General features: G+C 42.0%; 1 protein-coding gene across 1 annotated transcript in view; it reads left to right on the top strand.

Annotated features, from left to right (window-relative positions):
* The window catches only part of LOC115465794 (ribosomal oxygenase 1-like), a 123,362-nt gene extending 119,324 nt beyond the window's left edge, over positions 1 to 4,038 (top strand). The window contains exon 12 of the mRNA XM_030196522.1: positions 3,930 to 4,038. Within this exon, the coding sequence (XP_030052382.1) occupies positions 3,930 to 3,998 (69 nt within the window). The 3' untranslated portion in view covers positions 3,999 to 4,038. The remainder of the gene's footprint in view (positions 1 to 3,929) is intronic.
* The last annotated feature ends 16,410 nt before the right edge of the window (positions 4,039 to 20,448 follow it).

Genomic DNA, 20,448 nt, shown 5'->3' with positions numbered 1-20,448 from the left:
AAGGGGAACAACTCACAGAACAACTTCACTTATTTTCACAAGAGGGCACTTCTAAGAATCTTTGGGTTAGGATTAAAATCTGAATTTGTGGATTAAATGTTCCATGGTATGGTGCTGACAACTATTAGATAACTGGTCCCAATTAATGGCTTAGGTTTGCAGTATACTGGTACAGAATCGAGAAGGTTCTATCTGACTTATCAGGGAGAACGTTCTGTATTGGAGTTACTTGAAATAAGGGAAGAAAGTTTATACATTTGCACCTGGCGAGCCAGATAATTTTTCCTTTGTTTTCTAACTATTGCGCTCAAGTTAAAACTATTTTTTTAAACTTTTCCTGGCACAACACATGAAAAGCTTATTTCTGAGGCCTTGATGTTACACACAGAAAAGGTTGGACTGTGCCAAAGGGATTCCTGGTAATCTCCAGCAGTTTCCAGTTCCATGGATTCAGGCTCAATCTCCTCAGCAGCCACTGTAGCTTTAGGATATGGCAGTGAAAGAGCTCCATTTAGTGCTGGGAGGCAGTCTTATATGGCTCCTCCTCCTCCGATAAGGTGATTGGTTCCCTTTTAAATGCAGAGAGTGGTCTAGATAACTCAGGTGATTGTTGCCTAGGTAATATTTTGGAGCTTCCCCATCCCTAGTCCTGTCACTTTGTTTTTTGTTTTGTTTGTTTTTTTTAACCTGCTGGGTAGTTTTCCTTACTTTTTCCTCTTGCTTCCTCATCATAGTGTGTAACAGCACAATCTAGGAAGTTTGACCCAAGTACAATAGAGTCTCGATTATCTAACTTATTCAGGACCAATATTTTGTCAGATAACCAAAAAGTCAGATACTATGGAGACTCATACTGCATCCTCCCTTGCCAGGAACACTCAGCACAGTCTCCCAAATCCCTTCCTGACCAAGTGCCTCCCCACCCATACAACCAAGATTGACACCCCCCCCCCCCCCCCCCCCCAATGTCTACCTTTGAAGCCCTGGTGGTCCAGCGGTAAGGTCGGGGCAGGAGCAATCCCCATGGCTGCCTTGAACTCTGGGGCATTCTCGCAAGGCTACCAGAGTCTTTGATAGGGGCAGTCCAGGGGCAGAACTTAAGTGTAGCCAGCACTTAGCCAGTTAGTAGCGATATTCAGTCCTCTAACTGGTTAAATAAGCACATAAAGTTAGTACTGTAAAAAGGTTGTCCTAAATTTAAGCGCCGAGCTAACCAGGCACCAGTCTGAGTATCAGCCGTTGCCCGGTTAACTCTGAGTCAGCGCACATATATTGATATTCTGTGCCAGGAGACATGCATGCCCCAGCATTAAATATCTGGGGTTAATTCAGCCCACGGCTTGGAGCAGTTTACCACTGCGGGTTGAATACATAATCGCTATATTTTTCAAAATTATGAAAAAATTATGTATGCGTGTTTTGCAAGATTAGAGCAAATTATGGATTAAAACTATTTTTGTGAAATTTTGTAAATATCTTCTTACTGGTTATAGTAGGTTTATTTGATGGTATTCCCTAACGTCTTATGGGATTTTTCCTCCATCTAGTAAAGCTTTCTGATCAGTTCTACTGTTTTAAAGTGATTTTAAACAAGTAAACTAAACTGATCAGAGGGTAACATCTGGATTTGATCACACAAGTTAAAACTCTTGTTTATGGAGCAACTCGTCAACAGCATAGTTTTTAAGCTAGAATTAAATTTATCCTGAACACTTATGTAGTTTAAAATCTAACGTCTAAATCCCATCTGCTCTAGTGGCTGAATGAAGCTGTTCTGCTTGTAGCCCATTAGTTTCTTCACCTTAATATATGCTGAGCTCTGCTCCCTGGCCTGGAAGCAGCACATTCATACTCCTGATAAAGAATACATTCAGATGGGAAATCCAAGGTGGTGCTGCCAGAGTTTCTCTGCCTCTGCTAGCATTATAATTTTCAGCACTTTACAGTACCATTTCTTACCTGGATCATGCTGAAGGGGAAGATTGCTGCAGATGCCCGGCAACCGGCAACCCCAATATTGCTGCAAGCAGAGATCACCGGCGCTTTGGCGACTTCACAGTGCATTCCAGTTGGCCTGAGCATGAGTGAGAGCTTGGACCTTGAGAGTGATATTTCACTTGGTCCAGTATCTCCCCTACTGCTGCAAACCCTGACTACTCCGGAGTTATTCCAGCTGGTGGAAGAAATGCCGAGTGGAAGACTTGAGGGCATGCCACAGTGCTCAAATTCCTTGCGATAGAGCCAGTTGTTGAGGATCTGGCTCGGAGAACTCCAGCCAGGGAGTGACCCCTCCTGTACCATCTGTTCCTTCCTTGGATAAACCGGTAGAAGTGACTTTTGAAACCATTTGCAATAAATACATTTGGACTGCTCTGGAATCCCTATACAAGGTTTGTGCTGGAACTTATTACTCAGTATTCACAAGTTGGCAAATGTGAAGATGTTTTGAACTCATGCTGAGATCTCCATCTTAGAGTCTGAAGTTCAGCAATCTCAAGCCTTACAATATAGTATGGCTCAGGATAAGCTGTTGGTTCAACGAAGTTTAGAAATTTTTGATAATTATGTGAGGCATTTGAATTTTCCTAAGCTTATGACTACATCTCCCAAGGATCTGTTTTGCAGATTTTTGAAGGAGAAATTGAACTACTGTGACTCTGGATTTCTGCCTCTTCATAAGATTTATTACCTTCCAGTTCCTAGACAGCATTCAAGCTCTCCAAGTACTAATTCTATTGTGGATGTTTCAGAATAGTTTAAATATAATTCAGATTTTGGAGACCTCTACTGAAGTGGTGTCAAGATCCACATTATTGTGATGTTTGTATTTTTGCAAGATAAAGAGGCATCGTTGTGCTTTTTTTTTTTTTTTTTTTTCCAGGCTGTTGGACTCCACTTTTCTGTGAGGGAAATTGTCTATTTTTCCTGATTCAGATTTGTAGGAAGAAGTTCATAGCCTAATGTGGTTTCTTTGGGAGCAAGATTCCAGTTGAGATTTTCCTGTAAATTTTTTGTTTTCGTGGAGCAGAATATTTAAGTGTCTTATGAACCTTCCTAGTTACAATTTTTCTTAGTGAGTGGAGGGGCACCACTGACAACTCTTTTGGCTTCTTGAGCCACTTTATTAGATTATAGGTTGTCACTCTGCAATTTCTTTGTTGACTTTTTTCTTATTTCATCTTTCTCTGATTTATGGTGTTGGATTTTCCCCTATGTGGTCTATTCTAGTTTGATTATATTTTTGGTTCATGCTTAAATTGTTAATTTGACTAATTTACTTATAATTAACTTGGTGTTTCAAAATTCTTGATGTATATTTTTTTTAAATCATTACATAATTAAAAAAAAAACCTTCAGAAGAACAGCATAGGTTTGCCTTGTTAGATTCCATGGTAAAGTGGCATAAATCTTTCCTTGAGAACTGGTCAGAACACTGGATGTGCATTTATAAGACAATAATAGTTTGCACTAAATTAATTTAGATGTTCATTTTCAAAGCACATAGACTTAAAAAGTTGCATAGGTTACTGTATAACTTTGTAAGTTAAGTCTGTGTGCTTTGAAAATGAGCACCATAATGTATTCTAATGAATTAACATGCACGCAATTAATGTGCCTTAAAATAATAGAATGCGCATTAACTCTGACCCCATTAAATTAATATGGGGGACAAATTTGAAAAGCACCCAAATTTATGAAAAATTTGGGAAACACGAAAGCCAACTGAATCATCCTGTCTCCATATATTGCTAATAGACACATTCCCAGTGCCTTTTTCACATTATACATTTTTAATTCAAGCAATTGTAGATTTACTGCTACAATTTTAAATTCATTTTGGATGTTGTGCAGGCTAACACTTGTGGTAACATTTTGGAATGTTTGTTCAGCATTACTTACAAATAATATTTTTTCTTCTTCTTTTGTAGCTTGCCCTAGCCATGTTCTTGTTTGAGAAAGGCTTGCTGCTTACCATGGAACCTTTGACTCCTGCATGATTGTTGTTGAATTACAGTTGGTTGACCTGTCACAAAATAAAACAGCCCTACTCTGTACAGCCAGTAGTAGTTCCAGTTGAACATGCATACCCTCCAGTGATTAGCTAATGAGGAAAGAAACACAACAAATAACAGCAGCTGTCTACAACTTAGTAATTCAGAGGTTAAGATGGCCAGAAAATATGCAAATTTACAGAATAAAGATCTTTCTGCTACAGGGTTTAAAAAAGGAAGCCAGGTAGGATAATACATATGTACCCTTTCCTGAATTTGATATATTGCACAACAGATACTTCAAGTCCTTGGGAACCATGAATCAAGTGTGGAAACCTTTTCTTCTATGTTGCCACTTCTAAGAAGGAACGGATCAATTTTACCTTGTTAGTATTTTAACTTGTGCAACAGTTTTTCCAGTACCACAATTAGTGGCTAGTGATTAGAGCAGCAGGAGGAGGGGGAATCCAAGTTTTAAATCTTGTTTCTTCCACTGATTCTCCTTGTGCCCTTGGGCAAGTCATTTCACCCTCCATTGCTCATGGATAGGGAAATATATACAGCTCTTGAATTCTAAGTTTCTTTGATCTCAGATTTGAAAAATATGAATAATTAAATTTCAAGTCTTATTGAAACTGGATCCAGGCAAGCAGTGGTTCCCTAACCTGGTCGTGGAGGCCCCCAAGCCAGTCAGGTTTTCGGGCTATCCACAATGAATATTCATGAGAGAAATTTTGCATGCACTGCATCCAAATCTCTCATGAGTATTCATTGTGATATCCTGAAAACCTGACTGGCTTGGGGTGCCTCCAGGTCCCAGGTTTGGGAACTACTGGAGTAAGGTGGTATATCTTATGTAACATACATTAAAGAACAAATAGAACTTCAGATACACCACCAAATATTTGTGATAACTGCCTTGTTTTTGCAAACCGTTTCTATCTGAAGCACATGAAATGTAGATAAGTGTTCTAAAACCAAAACAATGATTGAGGACACACTCCTCTAGATACTTGATCATTGTTCCTTGTTATTTATTTAATTCCTGATATATTGCCTTTCTGTGGTACAACCAAAGCGAATTACAGTTACATAAGGGACTTTGTCCCTCATGGCTTACAATTTAAGGGGCCCTGTTACTTCAATGCATTAAGAAATGGTCTTAGTGTATTTTAGACAACCAAACAGCAGCAGTGATCCAAGCAAGGGCAAACATAGCAAGAGTTTATACAGATGTCAACTTTAATGGAAACAGGACCCAGCCTTTCCAAGTTTCGGAAAAACTTTTGTCAGGGGTCTACAAACAAATATAATAAAATCAATAAAAATATAAGAAAGATCATTGTTAAAATAATAGTAAGAATGCAAACTTTACCACATAGGTTTGCACAATACATTCACAGATTCAAAGCATATACTGCAGTACCATGTCCACATATTTAAAAAAATCACATAAATATCATTATTACTGCCCATAATATATAGCTTCAAATAATATAAAAATCCTAACCATATAGTGCCTTTAAATAAAATTCTCAGTAATATTCATATTATATGGTTCATAAGGAGAATATAATGCTAAGCATATGGACATGACTATCATTTTAACTTAACACACAGCTAATCCAGCAAATTTGCACAGTCCCAAAAATAGGTGAAATAAAATATCAAACCAAAGGACATAGTATAAATATATAAATAATAAAGGTCCTCCATATTAAATAATTATCACAAAAAAAGAGGAGGGGCAATAACGGCACTTGATCTATTTGCATGTCTATATGAATTATTTTAAAAAGTGATGTCACTTAAGTTGACTTTAAAAACAAACCAAAAACGCAATTACTGGTATAAATAGGACACAACATAGATGCTAAAACTGTTTTAAAAAATTGTATGTTCTCATAACTCTGCATACCTGTGGGTATCGCTTACTCTTTAATCAGTATTATGCAAATAAGCATTATGCAATATAGTTGCCCCCTCTTTTTTGTGATATAACTATTTAATGTGGAGGACATTTATTATTCATACATTTATAATATATACCTTGGTTTGATGTTTTATTTTGAATTATATTAAGACTTTTTATTTTTGTTTTGGGGTCTTTCCTTCGTTTAATTATGAGACTGTGCTAATCTGCTGGATTATATACTTTTGTGTTAAGTTAAAATGATAGTCATTGTCCATATGCTTACCATTGTTTTCACCATATGAGCCATATAATATGAATGTTATTATTGAGAATTGTATTTAAATAAAGGCTCTACAGGGTTATGATTTTTATTATTTGAAGCTGTACAGTAATGTGTGATTTATATATATATAGAGAGAGAGAGAGAGAGAGAGAGAGATATAGACAGGGTATTGCAGTACATGCTTTGAATCTGTGAACGTATTGTGGACACCTATGTGGTAAAGTTTGCATTCTATTATTTTTCATTTTTATATAATTCATTTTAACAATGATCTTTCTTATACTTTTATTGATTTCGTTATATTTATTGTTTGTAGACCCCTGTCAAAGGTTTTCCTGAAACATGGCCAGATTGGCTCTTGTTTCTATTAAAGTTGGCATTTGGATAAACTCTTGCTGTGTGTGTCCTTCCTTGGATTGCTGCTGCTGTTTGGTTGTCTGTTCCACTTGTGCAGTAGCCTGTCTCCTGTTTGTTTCTGCTTAGTGCATTCACTGACAGCTGATTCCAAGGCAAGGGGAGCGCCTGGGAAAAAGCTGTCAGTGCCCCCCCCCCCCCCCTCAGCGCAACACCCAAGCCCCTGCCCTGCAAAACCGCGAGCTCTGCACCCAAGCCCCTGCCCTGCAAAACTTACCAATCAGCTCTCAGTGCTCCCCCCCCCCCCCAGGCGCATCAACTCCCTCGCCACCCGCAGCCGCCAATACTAATGCTGTCCGGCCGCTGCTGCTTCTCCTGTGGAGCAGCAGCGGCCGGTACAAAAAGAAAAGAGCCAAAAAAAGATTTTTAACCTGAAACGCGGCTCCGTAGATAGCCATCTGGCATTGGCTGTCGTCACTGCAGCCGCTCCTCCTCTCCCCTCCACGTCACTGCCCCTGCAGTAAGACCCCAGAGGAGCGCAGCGACATCAGAGGGGAGAGGAGGAGCGGCTGCAGAGATGACAGCCAATGCCAGATGGCTGTCTACGGAGCCGTGTTTAAGGTTTAAAATCTTTTTTTGGCTTTTTTCTTTTTGTACCGGCCGCTGCTGCTCAACAGGAGCCGCAGCAGCGGCTGGACAGCGTTAGTATTGGCGGCTGCGGGTGGCGAGGGGGTTGATGTGCCCGAGGGGGGGGTATGGGCTTGGGTGATGCGCTGAGGGGGGAGGGGAGGGTCGCTGGACATGGGTGGCTGCAGGGGCAGAGGAGGGTCGCTGGACATGGATGGCTGCAGGGGGGGTAGGGAAGAGGGAGGTAGGGAGGGGGTCCTGAGACCAGAGGGGTGGCGGCAGGGGAGACAGAAGGGACGCTGCAGGGGGAGAGGAGGGTCGCTGGACATGGGTGGCTACAGGGGGGGGGCAAGGGGAAAGGAGAGGAGGGTCATTGGACATGGGTGGCTGCAGGGGAGAGGAGAGTCGCTGGACATGGGTGGCTGCAGGGGGAGAGGAGAGTCACTGGACATGGGTGGCTGCAGGGGCAGAGGAGGGTTGGTGGGGAGGGGGTCCTGAGACCAGATGGGGGGGGGCAGGGGAGACAGGAAGGATGCTGCGGGGGGGGGGGGGGATTACCTTGCTAGCGCCCGTTTCATTGCCTACCGAAACGGGCCTTTTATACTAGTCTAATATAATAATTCGCACCTCCAATGTTCTGAGGCTGACTCCATGGCAGTGAAGCTGTGTAGTGTTCATAGGGTTCGTAATCGCCCCGCCCTCGAGGGAGCTCTGTATAGTTGCCAGGGAAAGAAACGCGACATCAGAAGGAGAAGGGACCAACCACAGGCCTCGCACTCACTCCGTGCCCCGCCCTCGGAGGGAAGGGAAAGCTGCATATAATATTCACCCACCAGAAGTTTGTTCCCTCCCTCTGAGTTCCAGGGTCGTCGTCTGTCCCCCCTCCCTCCCTCCCAATTCCAGGGTCCCCCCTCCCTCCCAGTTCCAGAGTCGTCGTCCCTCCCTCCCTGTTCCAGGCCCCCTCCCTCCCAATTTTAAAAGTCATCCTGACTTACCTTGCGCAGTAAAAAGCATGCAGGTGCGGCACTTCACTTTTCCCTTCTGTCTCTCAGCTCTGGTCGCACCCTTGTGGAAACAGGAAATGAGGGCGGGACCAGAGCTGAGAGACAGAGAAGTAAGTTCTGAGCCTGCACGCTTTTTACCACTGCTGCTGGCTGCCGTAACACCGAAGAGGTAAGTCAGGATGACTTTTAAAATTCAGAGGGAGGGGGCCTGGAACTGGGAGGGAGGGATGACGACCCTGGAACTGGGATGAAGGGAGGGGGGACCCTGGAACTGGGAAGGAGGGAGAGAAGGGGAGACCCTGGAATTGGGAGGGAGGGGGGACGCTGGAACTTCCCTTAAAAACATTAATGGCAGAAGGTGATTGCCTTGCTAGCACCTGTTTCATTTCAATGAGAAACAGGCTTTTTTTTTTTTTTTACTAGTGGTTTGGTCGCAAGGAGCCGCAACGGGAATCGAGCCCAGGTTCTCAGCCCACTACACTAACCATTAGGTTGCTATACCACTCCTATTTGGCATTTACCAAGTTCAAGTCTTTTCCCTATGCTATCATGTAGCATACAAGATGCACTTTTGGAACCTTGAGCAGTGGATCAAGACTGTGTACATTTTATTTGTGGGCTTTGCATCAATTTTCAAAACAAAAAGTGTATGCACTTTCTAGCTAAGCAATTTTCATTTAAAAAATGTGATCTTATATTGCTTTTGTGCAAGTAGAACTTTGCTCAAATATGCAATATACACATGTTCTCTTCCTCACTTGATGTAATAATGGCCTTATGAATGCTTCTTAGAGGTGTTATCAATTTGGGCTACTGTTCAGATGTATTATTTTACCACTAATGAGCTATTTTAGCACAGGCCCAATTTTATGCAATGAGACTAAAATATCAGGTCTTAATTGTAGTCCATGTTTATTTATTTATTACATTTGTATCCCGCGCTTTCCCACTCATCGCAGGCTCAATGCAGCTTACATAAATACAATCTGTAGTATCTGAATCAACAAAGGAGGTATGTGGTAGGACAAATGAACAAGGGTAAATGGGATAAAAGAGGTGTGAGAGAAAGGATAGGGATAGGTAAGGAGGTGGAGCAATGAAGAAGAGGTAGGGGAAGAGCATGGAGGGTAAGAAGATTGGAAGGAGGTAATTTCTGAGCCAGTGTTGTTAATGATTAGATGAACAGGTAAATGGTAGGTCATGTCACTTCTCCCCTTAATGTAGGTCAAAGTACATATGTACTTCCACAGCACATGGCTGCCTACCTGTATTGTGGGTGGGCCATTTTCAGATACTCAATTTGCACAAGTATAATCTAAATAACATATTTCTTATCCTCAGAACTCACTTTAATGAGGGCAGTTTTCAATCTTTAATGCTCGTCTATTACTAGCATAAATTGAATCATCCATCTATCCTTTTATTGGAATTTATTAACTGCCTTCATGAAGAGATTCACGCAAGGTAGAATGTAACAGAATGAGGTAAACTTGGAAATGGCAAATTGAAACCTAGTACTAGGATAAACATGAAACAGAAATATACACATTTAAAAGCACTGTAGAACAATCACTAAAATACAAATGATAGCACAATAGACAGCATGGAAGAGTATTCAAATAACCTATATGTATGATATGGTGTCAGCATAGTACCAATGAAACAAATAGGCATGCACTAGACCATTCAGATAGCAGATGTGATGCTAATGCTGTTGACAATACAATGAAACATCCTACTATGTAGCTGAGGTTAAGATGATTTGGGACAAACTTTTCCAAGGTAAAAGCTTTCCACTTACCTTTTCTCATATACAATACAAATAAAATATACTGATATTGAATATTGGCCTAGGGTACAGATAATAGCTACCGTACATTTCCAGAAAACTAGTAGGCTATTATAACCCTAATGGTGTTCTCTGCAGTGGATCCATGGGTCATGGAAAGGACATCAACTCTACATTGGTACTCAAGAGTCTCGGATCATCCTTTTGAATCCTGGAAAAGGGATTATCCTAGAACTCCACTGATATCTCTATTAAAGCACTTGTCAAAGAGTATTTCATTTTTTACATTGTTCCAAAAGTATTTATTTAATGAAAAAAATTACTATGTTTACTACTACAGTGACCGTATGTTGGATTTTTAAGTATCCCCTAAGTTGAACAAATTTTAACAAAGTAATCCTGATCCCTGATTAGCAGAGATGTTGAAACAGACATTACAAAAACACATATTCTAATCATAAAAAAAGAAAATAAAAATTACTAGCTTTTGTCTAGGTATTTTAAATTTCTCATTATGTTGCTCTGAGCTCTGGTTTCTGCTTTCCTCTGTTTTGACTATGTCATTTTTTTTCTCTCCTTTTCCTTTCTTGAATTTATTTTTCTGTCGGTGGGAGTTGAATTAATTGTTACTATTCAGTCTTCAATTTCTCTCATTTTACTGGATCTACCTACAGCTTTCCATCTCTTTCCCTCACTCTAGCTTTCCTTTTCCCATGCCTCTTGTTTCCCAGACTTTCACTAATAAATTAGAACATAAGTGTTTCCATACTGAGACAAGACCGAAGGTCCATCAAGTCCAGTATCCTGTTTGCAATAGTGGCCAATCCAGGTCACAAGTAACATAGTAGATGACAGCAGATAAAGACCTGTATGGTCTATCTAGTCTGCCCAACAAGATAAACTCATTACACATATAGTATGTGATACTTCACATGTATACCTTACCTTGATTTGTCCTTGCTGTTTTCAGGGTACAGACCGTAGAAATCTGCCCAGCACTAACTTTGCTTCCCAATTACCGGTGTTGCCACCCAATCTCCGCTAAGCTTCTGTGGATCCAGTCCCTCTAAATAGGATTCCTTTGTGTTTATCCCACACATTACTTGGCAAAATCCAAAAAGTGTAAAACAGATTTTATGCTTCTTATCCTAGAAATAAGCAATGGATTTTTCCAAGTCCATCTTAATAATGGCTTATGGATTTGACTTTTAGGAAATTATCCAAAAATATTTTAAACCCTGCTAAGCTAACTGCTTCTATTGTATTCTCTGGCAACAAATTCCAGAGTTTAATTACATGGGTGAAGAAATATTTTCCCCAATTTGTTTTAAATTTACTACTTTGTAGCTTCATTGTGTGCCCCCTCGTTGCTTGTATTTTTGGAAAGAGTAAACAGTGGTGTACAATACAACTAAAATACAAAAATAAGAGAAAAGAATGCCAAAAAAATTTGATAGAAAAGTCACAAACACACCAGAACAAACATTAACATGATCCTTGACTCAGGTGTACACACGCCAAAACGCAGCCGATGTGTACTTCTTTTTGCTATTCTTGTTTGTATACTTTTGAACCCTCTTTTCTGCTACCTTGTGTATATCTAGCATATTTTACATCTGGGGCAGATCACTTAACACACACACACACACCCCTCCCCCCCACAAAATTATTTCCAGTAATAATCATTAAATGAAATGAATAATAATCATGATCAGAAAGTATTCAGAATAATTATGAACCTGTTGCTGGTTTCACAACCATAGTGCAAACGACTGCACGATCTCCAAGTTGCTGCAGTGATGTTCAGTAGTGCTGTAACAAATTCTGTGGTTCTGGCAACCATAAAATATTCAGCTCTGCTAGCTTTTACTGTTGAGTAACTAATGATTAAAGCAGCAAGCTGAGAATTAATAAAGCAAGGATTCAAATCACACTGCTGTTCCTTTAGATCTTGGACAGGTCACCTAACCCTCCACTGCCTCAGGTACAAAACTTAAACAGTAAGCCCTCCAGGGACAGGAAAGTATCTAGTGGAAGGTATTACCTCAAGCTGCTACTGAGAAAGGTGTGATTTATTTATTTATTTATTGCATTTGTATCCCACATTTCTATATCCAAAATCCAGTATCAGGCATACTGAGAAGTAATACAAAGTACTACAAATGTCACTCAAGACCTACAGAGCAATCCTACCATACCATAATAGTAGTAACTTCCATGAGTCACACAACAAGGGCCTTCCTAACAAAAGGCAGCATGGGAAATATTGTAGTGATCACTGGAACATCAATAAACGTATTGGAAAACTAAACAAGCTAGATTAGTACAGAGATCCACAGACATTCAGTGCTAATAGAAAGACATATCTTTCACACACAGAGCACAGACTCTCACCCAGTATATAGTAAGACATGGAGGGGCATTTTCAAAAGGGACATCCAAGTTGCAATTTGGACATCTTTGCAAAACGGTGAAATCCAGGGGTGGGGAAACCCGTATTTTTGAAACAAGATGGACGTCCATCTTTTATTTCGAAAATACCGTCAAGGACCTCCAAATCCTTAAATTTGGTCGTCCCTAGACATGGATGTTTCTGACTTTTGGCGATTTTTAAAACCAAAGAAGTCCATGTCAAAAACAGCCAAATGCAAGCCATTTGGTTGTGGGAGGACCCAGCATTTCTAGTGCACTGGTACCCCTGACATGCTAGGACAGCAACCGGGCACCCTAGGGGGCACTGCAGTAGACTTAATAAATTGTTCCCAGGAACATAGCTCCCTTACCTTGTGTGCTGAGCCCCCCAAAACTTTACACCACTACCATAGCCTTTATGGGTGAAGGGGGGCCCCTATATATGGGTACAGTGGGTTTATGGTGGGTTTTGGACAGCTCGCTGTTTCCTCCACAAATGTAACAGGTGTGTGGGGGGGGGGGGGGTATGGGCCTGGGTCCGCCTATCTGAAGTGCACTGCAGTACCCACTAAATATCCCGGGACCTGCATGCGCTGTCATGGACCTGAGTATGACAGCTGAGGCTGGCATACAAGCTGGCATGACATATTTTGAAAGATGTTTTTTTACAGTGGGAGGGGGTTAGTGACCACTGGGGGAGTAATGGGAGGTCATCCCCGATTCTCTCCGGTGGTCATCTGGTCATTTCAGGCACCTTTTTGTGCCTTAATTGTAAGAAAAACAGGTCTGGGTGAAAACGTCCAAGTGTTCGTCAGGAACATCCTTGTTTTTGTCAATTATGGGTCAAGGACATCCAAGTGTTAGGCACGCCCAAGTCCCGCCTTTGCTATGCCTCCAACACAGCCCCTTGAACTTTGGCCATCCTTGCGACGGAGTGCAGTTGGAGACGTCCTAAATCGGGTTTTGATTATGCCGATTTGGACATCCCTGGGAGAAGAACGTCCATCTTCTGATTTATGTCGAAAGATGGACATCCTGTTTCGAAAATGAGCCCATAAGTAACTACAAACTAAAAATATATGTGGACCAAAATCAAACTGAATCCCCAAGAAGCCAGTCTGCATACAGTGAACACCAGAGAAATGAGAATGCATGCCTCTCCCCATATTGTGCAAAATAACATAAATTTCAAAAATTGGCATGTAGGGACAAAGGGTCCCTGCACTACTACTACTACTACTACTACTTAACATTTCTAGAGCGCTACTAGGGTTACGCAGCGCTGTTCAAATTAACAAGGACTGTCCCTGCTCAAAGGAGCTTACAATCTAAAGGACGAAATGTCAAGTTGGGGTAGTCTAGATTTCCTGAGTAGAGGTGTAGTGGTTAGGTGCCGAAGGCAACATTGAAGAGGTGGGCTTTGAGCAATGATTTGAAGATGGGCAGGGAGGGGGCCTGGCATATGGGCTCAGGGAGTTTATTCCAAGCATGGGGTGAGGCGAGGCAGAAAGGGCGGAGCCTGGAGTTGGCAGTGGTGGAGAAGGGATTTGTCTTGAGAGCGGAGGTTACGGGTAGGTACGTAAGGGGAGATGAGGGTAGAGAGGTAAGGAGGGGCTGCAGATCGAGTGCATTTGTAGGTTAGTAGGAGAAGCTTGAACTGTATGCGGTATCTGATCGGAAGCCAGTGAAGTGACTTGAGGAGATGGGTGATATGAGTATATCGGTCAAGGCGGAAGATAAGACGTGCAGCAGAGTTCTGAACGGACTGAAGGGGGGATAGATGGCTAAGTGGGAGGCCGGTGAGGAGTAGGTTGCAGTAGTCAAGGTGAGAGGTAATGAGAGAGTGGATGAGAGTTCGGGTGGTGTGCTCAGAGAGGAAGGGGCGAATTTTGCTAATGTTATAGAGGAAGAAGCAACAGGTCTTGGCTATCTGCTGGATATGCACAGAGAAGGAGAGGGAGGAGTCGAAGATGACACCAAGGTTGTGGGCAGATGAGACGGGGACAATGAGGGTGTTATCAACTGAGATAGAGAGTGAAGGGAGAGGAGAAGTGGGCTTGGGTGGGAAGACAATAAGTTCGGTCTTGGCCATGTTCAGTTTCAGGTGGCAGTTGGACATCCAGGCAGCAATGTCGGATAAGCAGGCTGATACTTTGGCCTGGGTTTCCACAGTGATGTCTGGTGTGGAGAGATAAAGCTGGGTGTCATCAGCATAAAGATGATAGTGGAAACCATGAGATGAGATCAGGGAGCCCAGGGAAGAGGTGTAGATTGAAAAAAGAACGGGTCCAAGGACAGATCCCTGAGGAACTCCAACAGAGAGCGGGATAGGGGTGGAGGACGAACCATGAGAGTGTACTCTGAAGGTACGATGGGAGAGATAAGAGGAGAACCAGGAGAGGACAGAGCCCTGGAACCCAAAAGAGGACAGTGTGTCAAGAAGTAGGTTGTGATTGACAGTGTCAAAAGCGGCAGATAGGTCGAGGAGGATGGAGTAGTGACCTTTGGATTTGGTGAGGAACAGGTCATTGCAGACTTTAGATAGTGCCGTTTCTGTCGAGTGTAGGGGGCGAAAGCCGGATTGAAGCGGATCGAGGATGGCATGAGAGGAGAGAAAAATCAAGGCAGCGGCTGTGAACGGCGCATTCAAGTATTTTGGAGAGGAAGGGTAGGAGGGAAATGGGGCGGTAGTTGGAGGGACAGGTAGGGTCAAGTGATGGTTTTTTGAGGAGTGGTGTGACCACAGCATGCTTGAAGGTGTCCGGGACAGTTGCAGTGGAGAGAGAGCGGTTGAGGATATGACAGATGGGGGGGGGGGGGTGATAGTAGGAGAGATGGTGCACAAAGCACTATGTGTCCTTATACAACAAAGTATGTGGGACTATAATGGCATTATTCAGCATTTCCAACCTGACTTTCAAAACAGACTTTGGCTAACTTCATCTTTCACTACTAAGGGGGGGGGGTGTGTGTCTGTGTGTTGGGGGGGGGGGTGGTACAGTTCTCAATGACATTGCAGACCTCTTCAAGAACTGCAGGCCAGTCAAGGACCACTGGAAATTCCCTTGATGACTGAGCTGACTTAATAACCGGAGAGACAGAATATCACAACATGCTGTTTCCTGGGACAATGCACTCTGCAGTCAGATGTGATGTACTGGTTGGATCTGTAAACCACAATGATCAAAACCCCTAGGCCTGGTTTTCTCAGACAGTGGCACAGTTGTATCTCAGGAAAGCACCCTCCTCCCTGAAACCAACTTTGTGTTTAAAATGCCCTTCATTGTGGTGCTGATGGAACAGCATTGTGGCCCTTAAGCCATAACAATCTGTAATAAACAAGGTTGTTTCACAGAACATATGGGGCCCAGGCCAAGCCAGGAATGACATCATGTTAGCTGGAGCTGGCTTTTTCTTCTATAAGAAGGATTGTAAAGAAGAACAAGGGGCTGGCATTCCATCTGAGCAACCCTGCCTTCCTTCCGTCTGACCGACCATCTGAGGAACATTCTGCCTTCTGCTGGATGTCTGCACCAGGTTGTATAGTTGCCGTGTATAGCCATTTTATAAATGCTGTGGGTAGAATTGCTAACTGAATTATAAGTCTATTTAGGGTAATGTGCGTTTACTCTGAGCTGTTTCTATGATAAGAACTGCATTGCCATCATTCCTATAACTTTCTTATTATTATGTAGCTATTGTAAATAAGCATTATTTTTTTTATAATACCCATAGTGTGGTGTTAGTTCTGTCTGTTATTTGGGCATTGTGTGCTGCTCGGGTCTGTAGATAAAAAGGGAACACGTTTGCTTCTGACACTACCTTGCCTAATGCTAGAATGGAGCTGAGTCATTTTCTTCTGTAATTCACACTGAGTGTCATATCCCCAATAACATCCCAAAAGGTTGTTATCTGTGTACACCTCATAGGCATATTCCAATCACTACAATACAAATAAAAAATGGAAAATAAGATGATATCATTTTATTGGACTAAGTACATTTTTCAATTAGCTTTCAGAGGCCTAATCCTCCTTCCTTAGGACAGGAGAGTATACTGCTGTTATGGTATCCTGTCCTTATCTCAGGAAAGGTAAAATTAGTCAAATAAAAATGTATCACTTTATTTCCACTTTTTTATTTATATTTATTAACACAGTTACCACACTACTTTACCTTAAAGTAAAAATAATAAGAATACAAATAAGAATTCTGTTTTGACATGGTGGAGTGTAGTTTGTTTTTTTTTTTATTTTATTTATTTATAAGATTTTACATATATAATCAAGTACATACTTGTTTGAAAAGCAATATGTTACAGAATCAATAAAGAAGAAAATTAAATTACAAAAAAGAAAAAACTTAAACTTCTGCTCAAGTCCACAATTTGAAAACAAGGTGTTTTAGAAATGGAATATGTTTTAAGCGTATATTTTTTAAGATGAAACTAACAAAAATAACAGGCTAGTGTCAACAGCGTTTAAACTAAATCAACGGGTAGGTGATAAGGTACCCCTATTTTGCCTTGAGATAAGAAATGTTGTTAGTTGAGCAGGATCAAAAAAAGTAAATTTATTTGACTGGTATCTTACCACACACTTACATGGATACCGCAAGAAAAATGTAGCACCCAGCTGCGTTACTGCTGGTTTCATTAATAGAAATAGTTTCCTACGTTTTTGTGTCTCTCTAGAGACATCAGGGAACATCTGAATTTTCTGACCAAGAAATGTTTTATGCTTATTTTTAAAAAACATAGACATCAACCATTGCTTGTCTGGTGCAAGCGCCACAGTCACTACTAACGTAGTGGGTATTATATCTTCAGTGTCTGTTGATTCTAATAATGCCGTTACATTCAGCGAGTGATCTTGTTCTTTTTTTTCCTCCAAGTTTTCTTTAGTTGGTAAGTAGTAAACATACGTAAAAGGGGGAATCAGCTCCTCTTTTATTCCAAGTATCTCCGTCAAATATTTTTTCCACATTTCCCTAGGGGGCTTAGTAATCTGTTTAGGAAAATTTAACAACCGTATATTGTTATTTCTAACGGTATTTTCAAGAAGTTCAGTTTTTCTCCTTAATGAGGACAAGTCCTTCATCATTGCTTCCTGGTGTGTTTGAAGTGTTTTCATATCTAAGTCATTTTTTACCTTTGATTTTTCCAATTCCCCTACTTTTATATCCAATTTTTTTATTTTTTCCTCATGATTTTTCATTTCCTGGTTTAACGTATTTATTTGAGGAGTAAGTGACTTCCCTAAATCTGCTATCAAGGTCCACAAACAGTCCATAGTTACTTCAGCAGGCTTTATAGTTTGAAAGGAAAAAAGTGGTGGTATTACCTCTTCCTGTGAAGACAAATCCACGTTCAAACCAGCAACATTTCGTTCCGAAATCGTTGGTATGGTCGGTGTCTCAATCAAGGCATATTGCTCTCCAACCGGCAGTTGTTCCGCCTCCCGACTCTGATCGGTCTCACCACCGTCGGGGGAACGATTCAGAGTCGTCTCCGAAGGAGTGCTAAAGCCAAACGGCTGTGGGGGCGGTTCCCGCATGTCAGGGCTGAGCGTAAGCTCGAGTCCAGGAGACGCCGCTGTGCTTCCATCTGCACCAGCGTGTATCAGCGGACTTATTCCCGACAATCCTGGCGCTGTACGAGATGATGGCGCAGTCATCTGTAAGAAGGAGCGGATGTCTTGCAACGAAGATACCGTACGCTCTGGGGCCCGGGAAGCAGACTTGCCTCGTCGTTTCGGCATCTCTAAGGTAACACTGACAAACTGCAGGAGCACTGCCTGCTAGCGTGCTAGTTTGTTTAATGAGAAAATATGAGGAAGTTGCAGCTATTAAGAAAAGTATTTCATTAGCTGCCATTGGATCATTTTTGTAAATTATTTCATATTTATGCTATTATAGTTAATTATTCAACTTTGTTAGTGGGCATTTTCTGTAACTTGTATTAGTAGACTGGAGTAATGTGGGGTGGGGGTGTGTTGTTTGTAATTAAAATTACAATAAAAAGTTTGAATTAAAGTAAAAATAATTTTTTTTTCTACCTTAGTTGTCAGGCCATTTACTTTTTCTAATTGTGTTGGTCTCAGTCTCTGGTTTCTGTTTTCCTCTGTCTTTTCTTAACTCTTTTGCCAGGGTTTCCCGTCCATTTGCCATTTTTCTCTCTCCTCCTTTTCAGTTCAGCTTTCTTCAATTTATTTTTCTGCCTCTGTCCAGATTTAATTTTTACTAGCCAGTCTTCAATTTCCTTCTTTTTACTGTGTCTACCAACAGCTTTTCATCACTTTCTCTCATCCCAGCTCTCCTATTTCCTCATATTCCTGTTACTAGCTCTAACATCTTTCCCAATCCCTGCTGCATCCAGAATCTGTCCTCACTTTACCCCTTTTCCATCCAGTGTCTGCCCTCGTTCTCTCCCCTTCCATCCTGCACCTTTCTCTGCCCTTTCCATTGTGTCTGCACTCTCTCTCTTCCATCCAGCATTTTTCACTGTCCTCCCTTTCCATCCAGCATCTATCTTAAAGAGTTGCACGGGGACAGAAATCTTACCCATCCCCGCCTGTCCCTGCTGGAATCTTACCCATCCATCCCCACAAAAATGTAACCCATCCCGTCCCCATCCGAATTTAACCCATCCGCACCTGTCCCCACAAGAATTTAACCCACCCCCACCCATCACTGTAAGAATTTAATGGTACATAAAAGAAAATTCCAGTCAGCTCCCTCAGTCTCTCTCTGGATTTGAGCCACAGCACTGTAGGCAAGGAAGGAATGGAAGCTGAAACTTTGAACACTCTGGTGTGCACATGTAAGATTTGTCTCTGATTTACTGGCACTTTGTGCTGAGAGGTCACCATATGCACATGCCAGTAGGTCAGGTGACATCTGATGCTCTTGCCTGTGTCAGAGCTGAGGTCTGCTCATCAGCCCAGGAGCAAAGAGGATTAATTGTAACATAGTAAGTGACAGCAAATAAAGACCTGAATGGTCCATCCAGTCTGCCCAATAGTCACACTCATTATCAATTCATGATTAAATCAACGAGTGTGATATTACATACTTGATTATGGTCTTTCTTTTGTGTTTCTGGAACATAGACCGTAGAAGTCTATCTGGCCCTATCCTTATGTTCCAACTGTTGGAGTTGTCGTTGAAGCCCACTCCAGTCTATTCATCTTCTCATTTGTGGGACACACATCATAAAAATCTGTCCAGAACTGTCCTTATGTTCCAGCCACTGAAGTTGCTGTCTAAGCCCTTTCCAGCCCATCCTAAACCAGATTTCCATTTAGACAACCATACAAGTCTGCCCAGTATTGGCCCTAGTTAATCACAGCCAGAGTTGCCATCTAAGCATTACTTCACACATGCAGCCATTTAAGGTTAGGTTTTTTATAACTTCCATTTTCTAATTAGAGATCCTCTGTGTTCATCCTACACCTTTTTGAATTCCATCATCATTTGTGTCTCTACCACCTACTTAATGGAAAATTTTCCACATTTGTGCTGTTAAAGCAAGGAGGAAGAGGAGAAGACAGCACTCAAAGAACCTGGTACTCGGTGGTAGATGAGAGGCTGGTGCAGGTGTAGCTTACACTTGCACGGGAACCCTGCAGAACTGCTTCCATCCCCGCGGGAACCCCACAGGAACTGCTTCCGTCCCCTCGGGAACCCCGCAGGAACTGCTTCCGTCCCCACGGGAATCCTACAGAACTGCTTCCGTCCCCACGGGAACCCCATAGAACTGCTTCCGGCCCTGTGGGAATCCCACGGGTTCCCCGCAAACCCCGTCCCCGTGCAGCTCTCTTTTCCCATTCTATCCAGCATTTGCCCTCTCTCTCTCTCTCTCTTCCCTTTCATCCAGTGCCTGCTCTCTCTCACCTTCCATCCAGCTCCTGCCCTCTATCTCCCTTCCGTCTAGTGCCTGCCCTCTCTCCCCTTTTAATCCAGCATCTACCCTCTTTCTCTTCCCCTTCCATCCTGCATCAGCTCTCTGCCCCTTCCATTCAGTGTCTGCCCTCTCTCTCCTCCCATCCAGTATCTGCCCTCTCTCTTCCTTCC

The sequence above is a fragment of the Microcaecilia unicolor genome, chromosome 3, assembly GCF_901765095.1.
Source record: "Microcaecilia unicolor chromosome 3, aMicUni1.1, whole genome shotgun sequence".
Lineage (NCBI taxonomy): Eukaryota > Metazoa > Chordata > Amphibia > Gymnophiona > Siphonopidae > Microcaecilia > Microcaecilia unicolor.
This window is presented reverse-complemented; position numbering and strand designations above follow the sequence as displayed.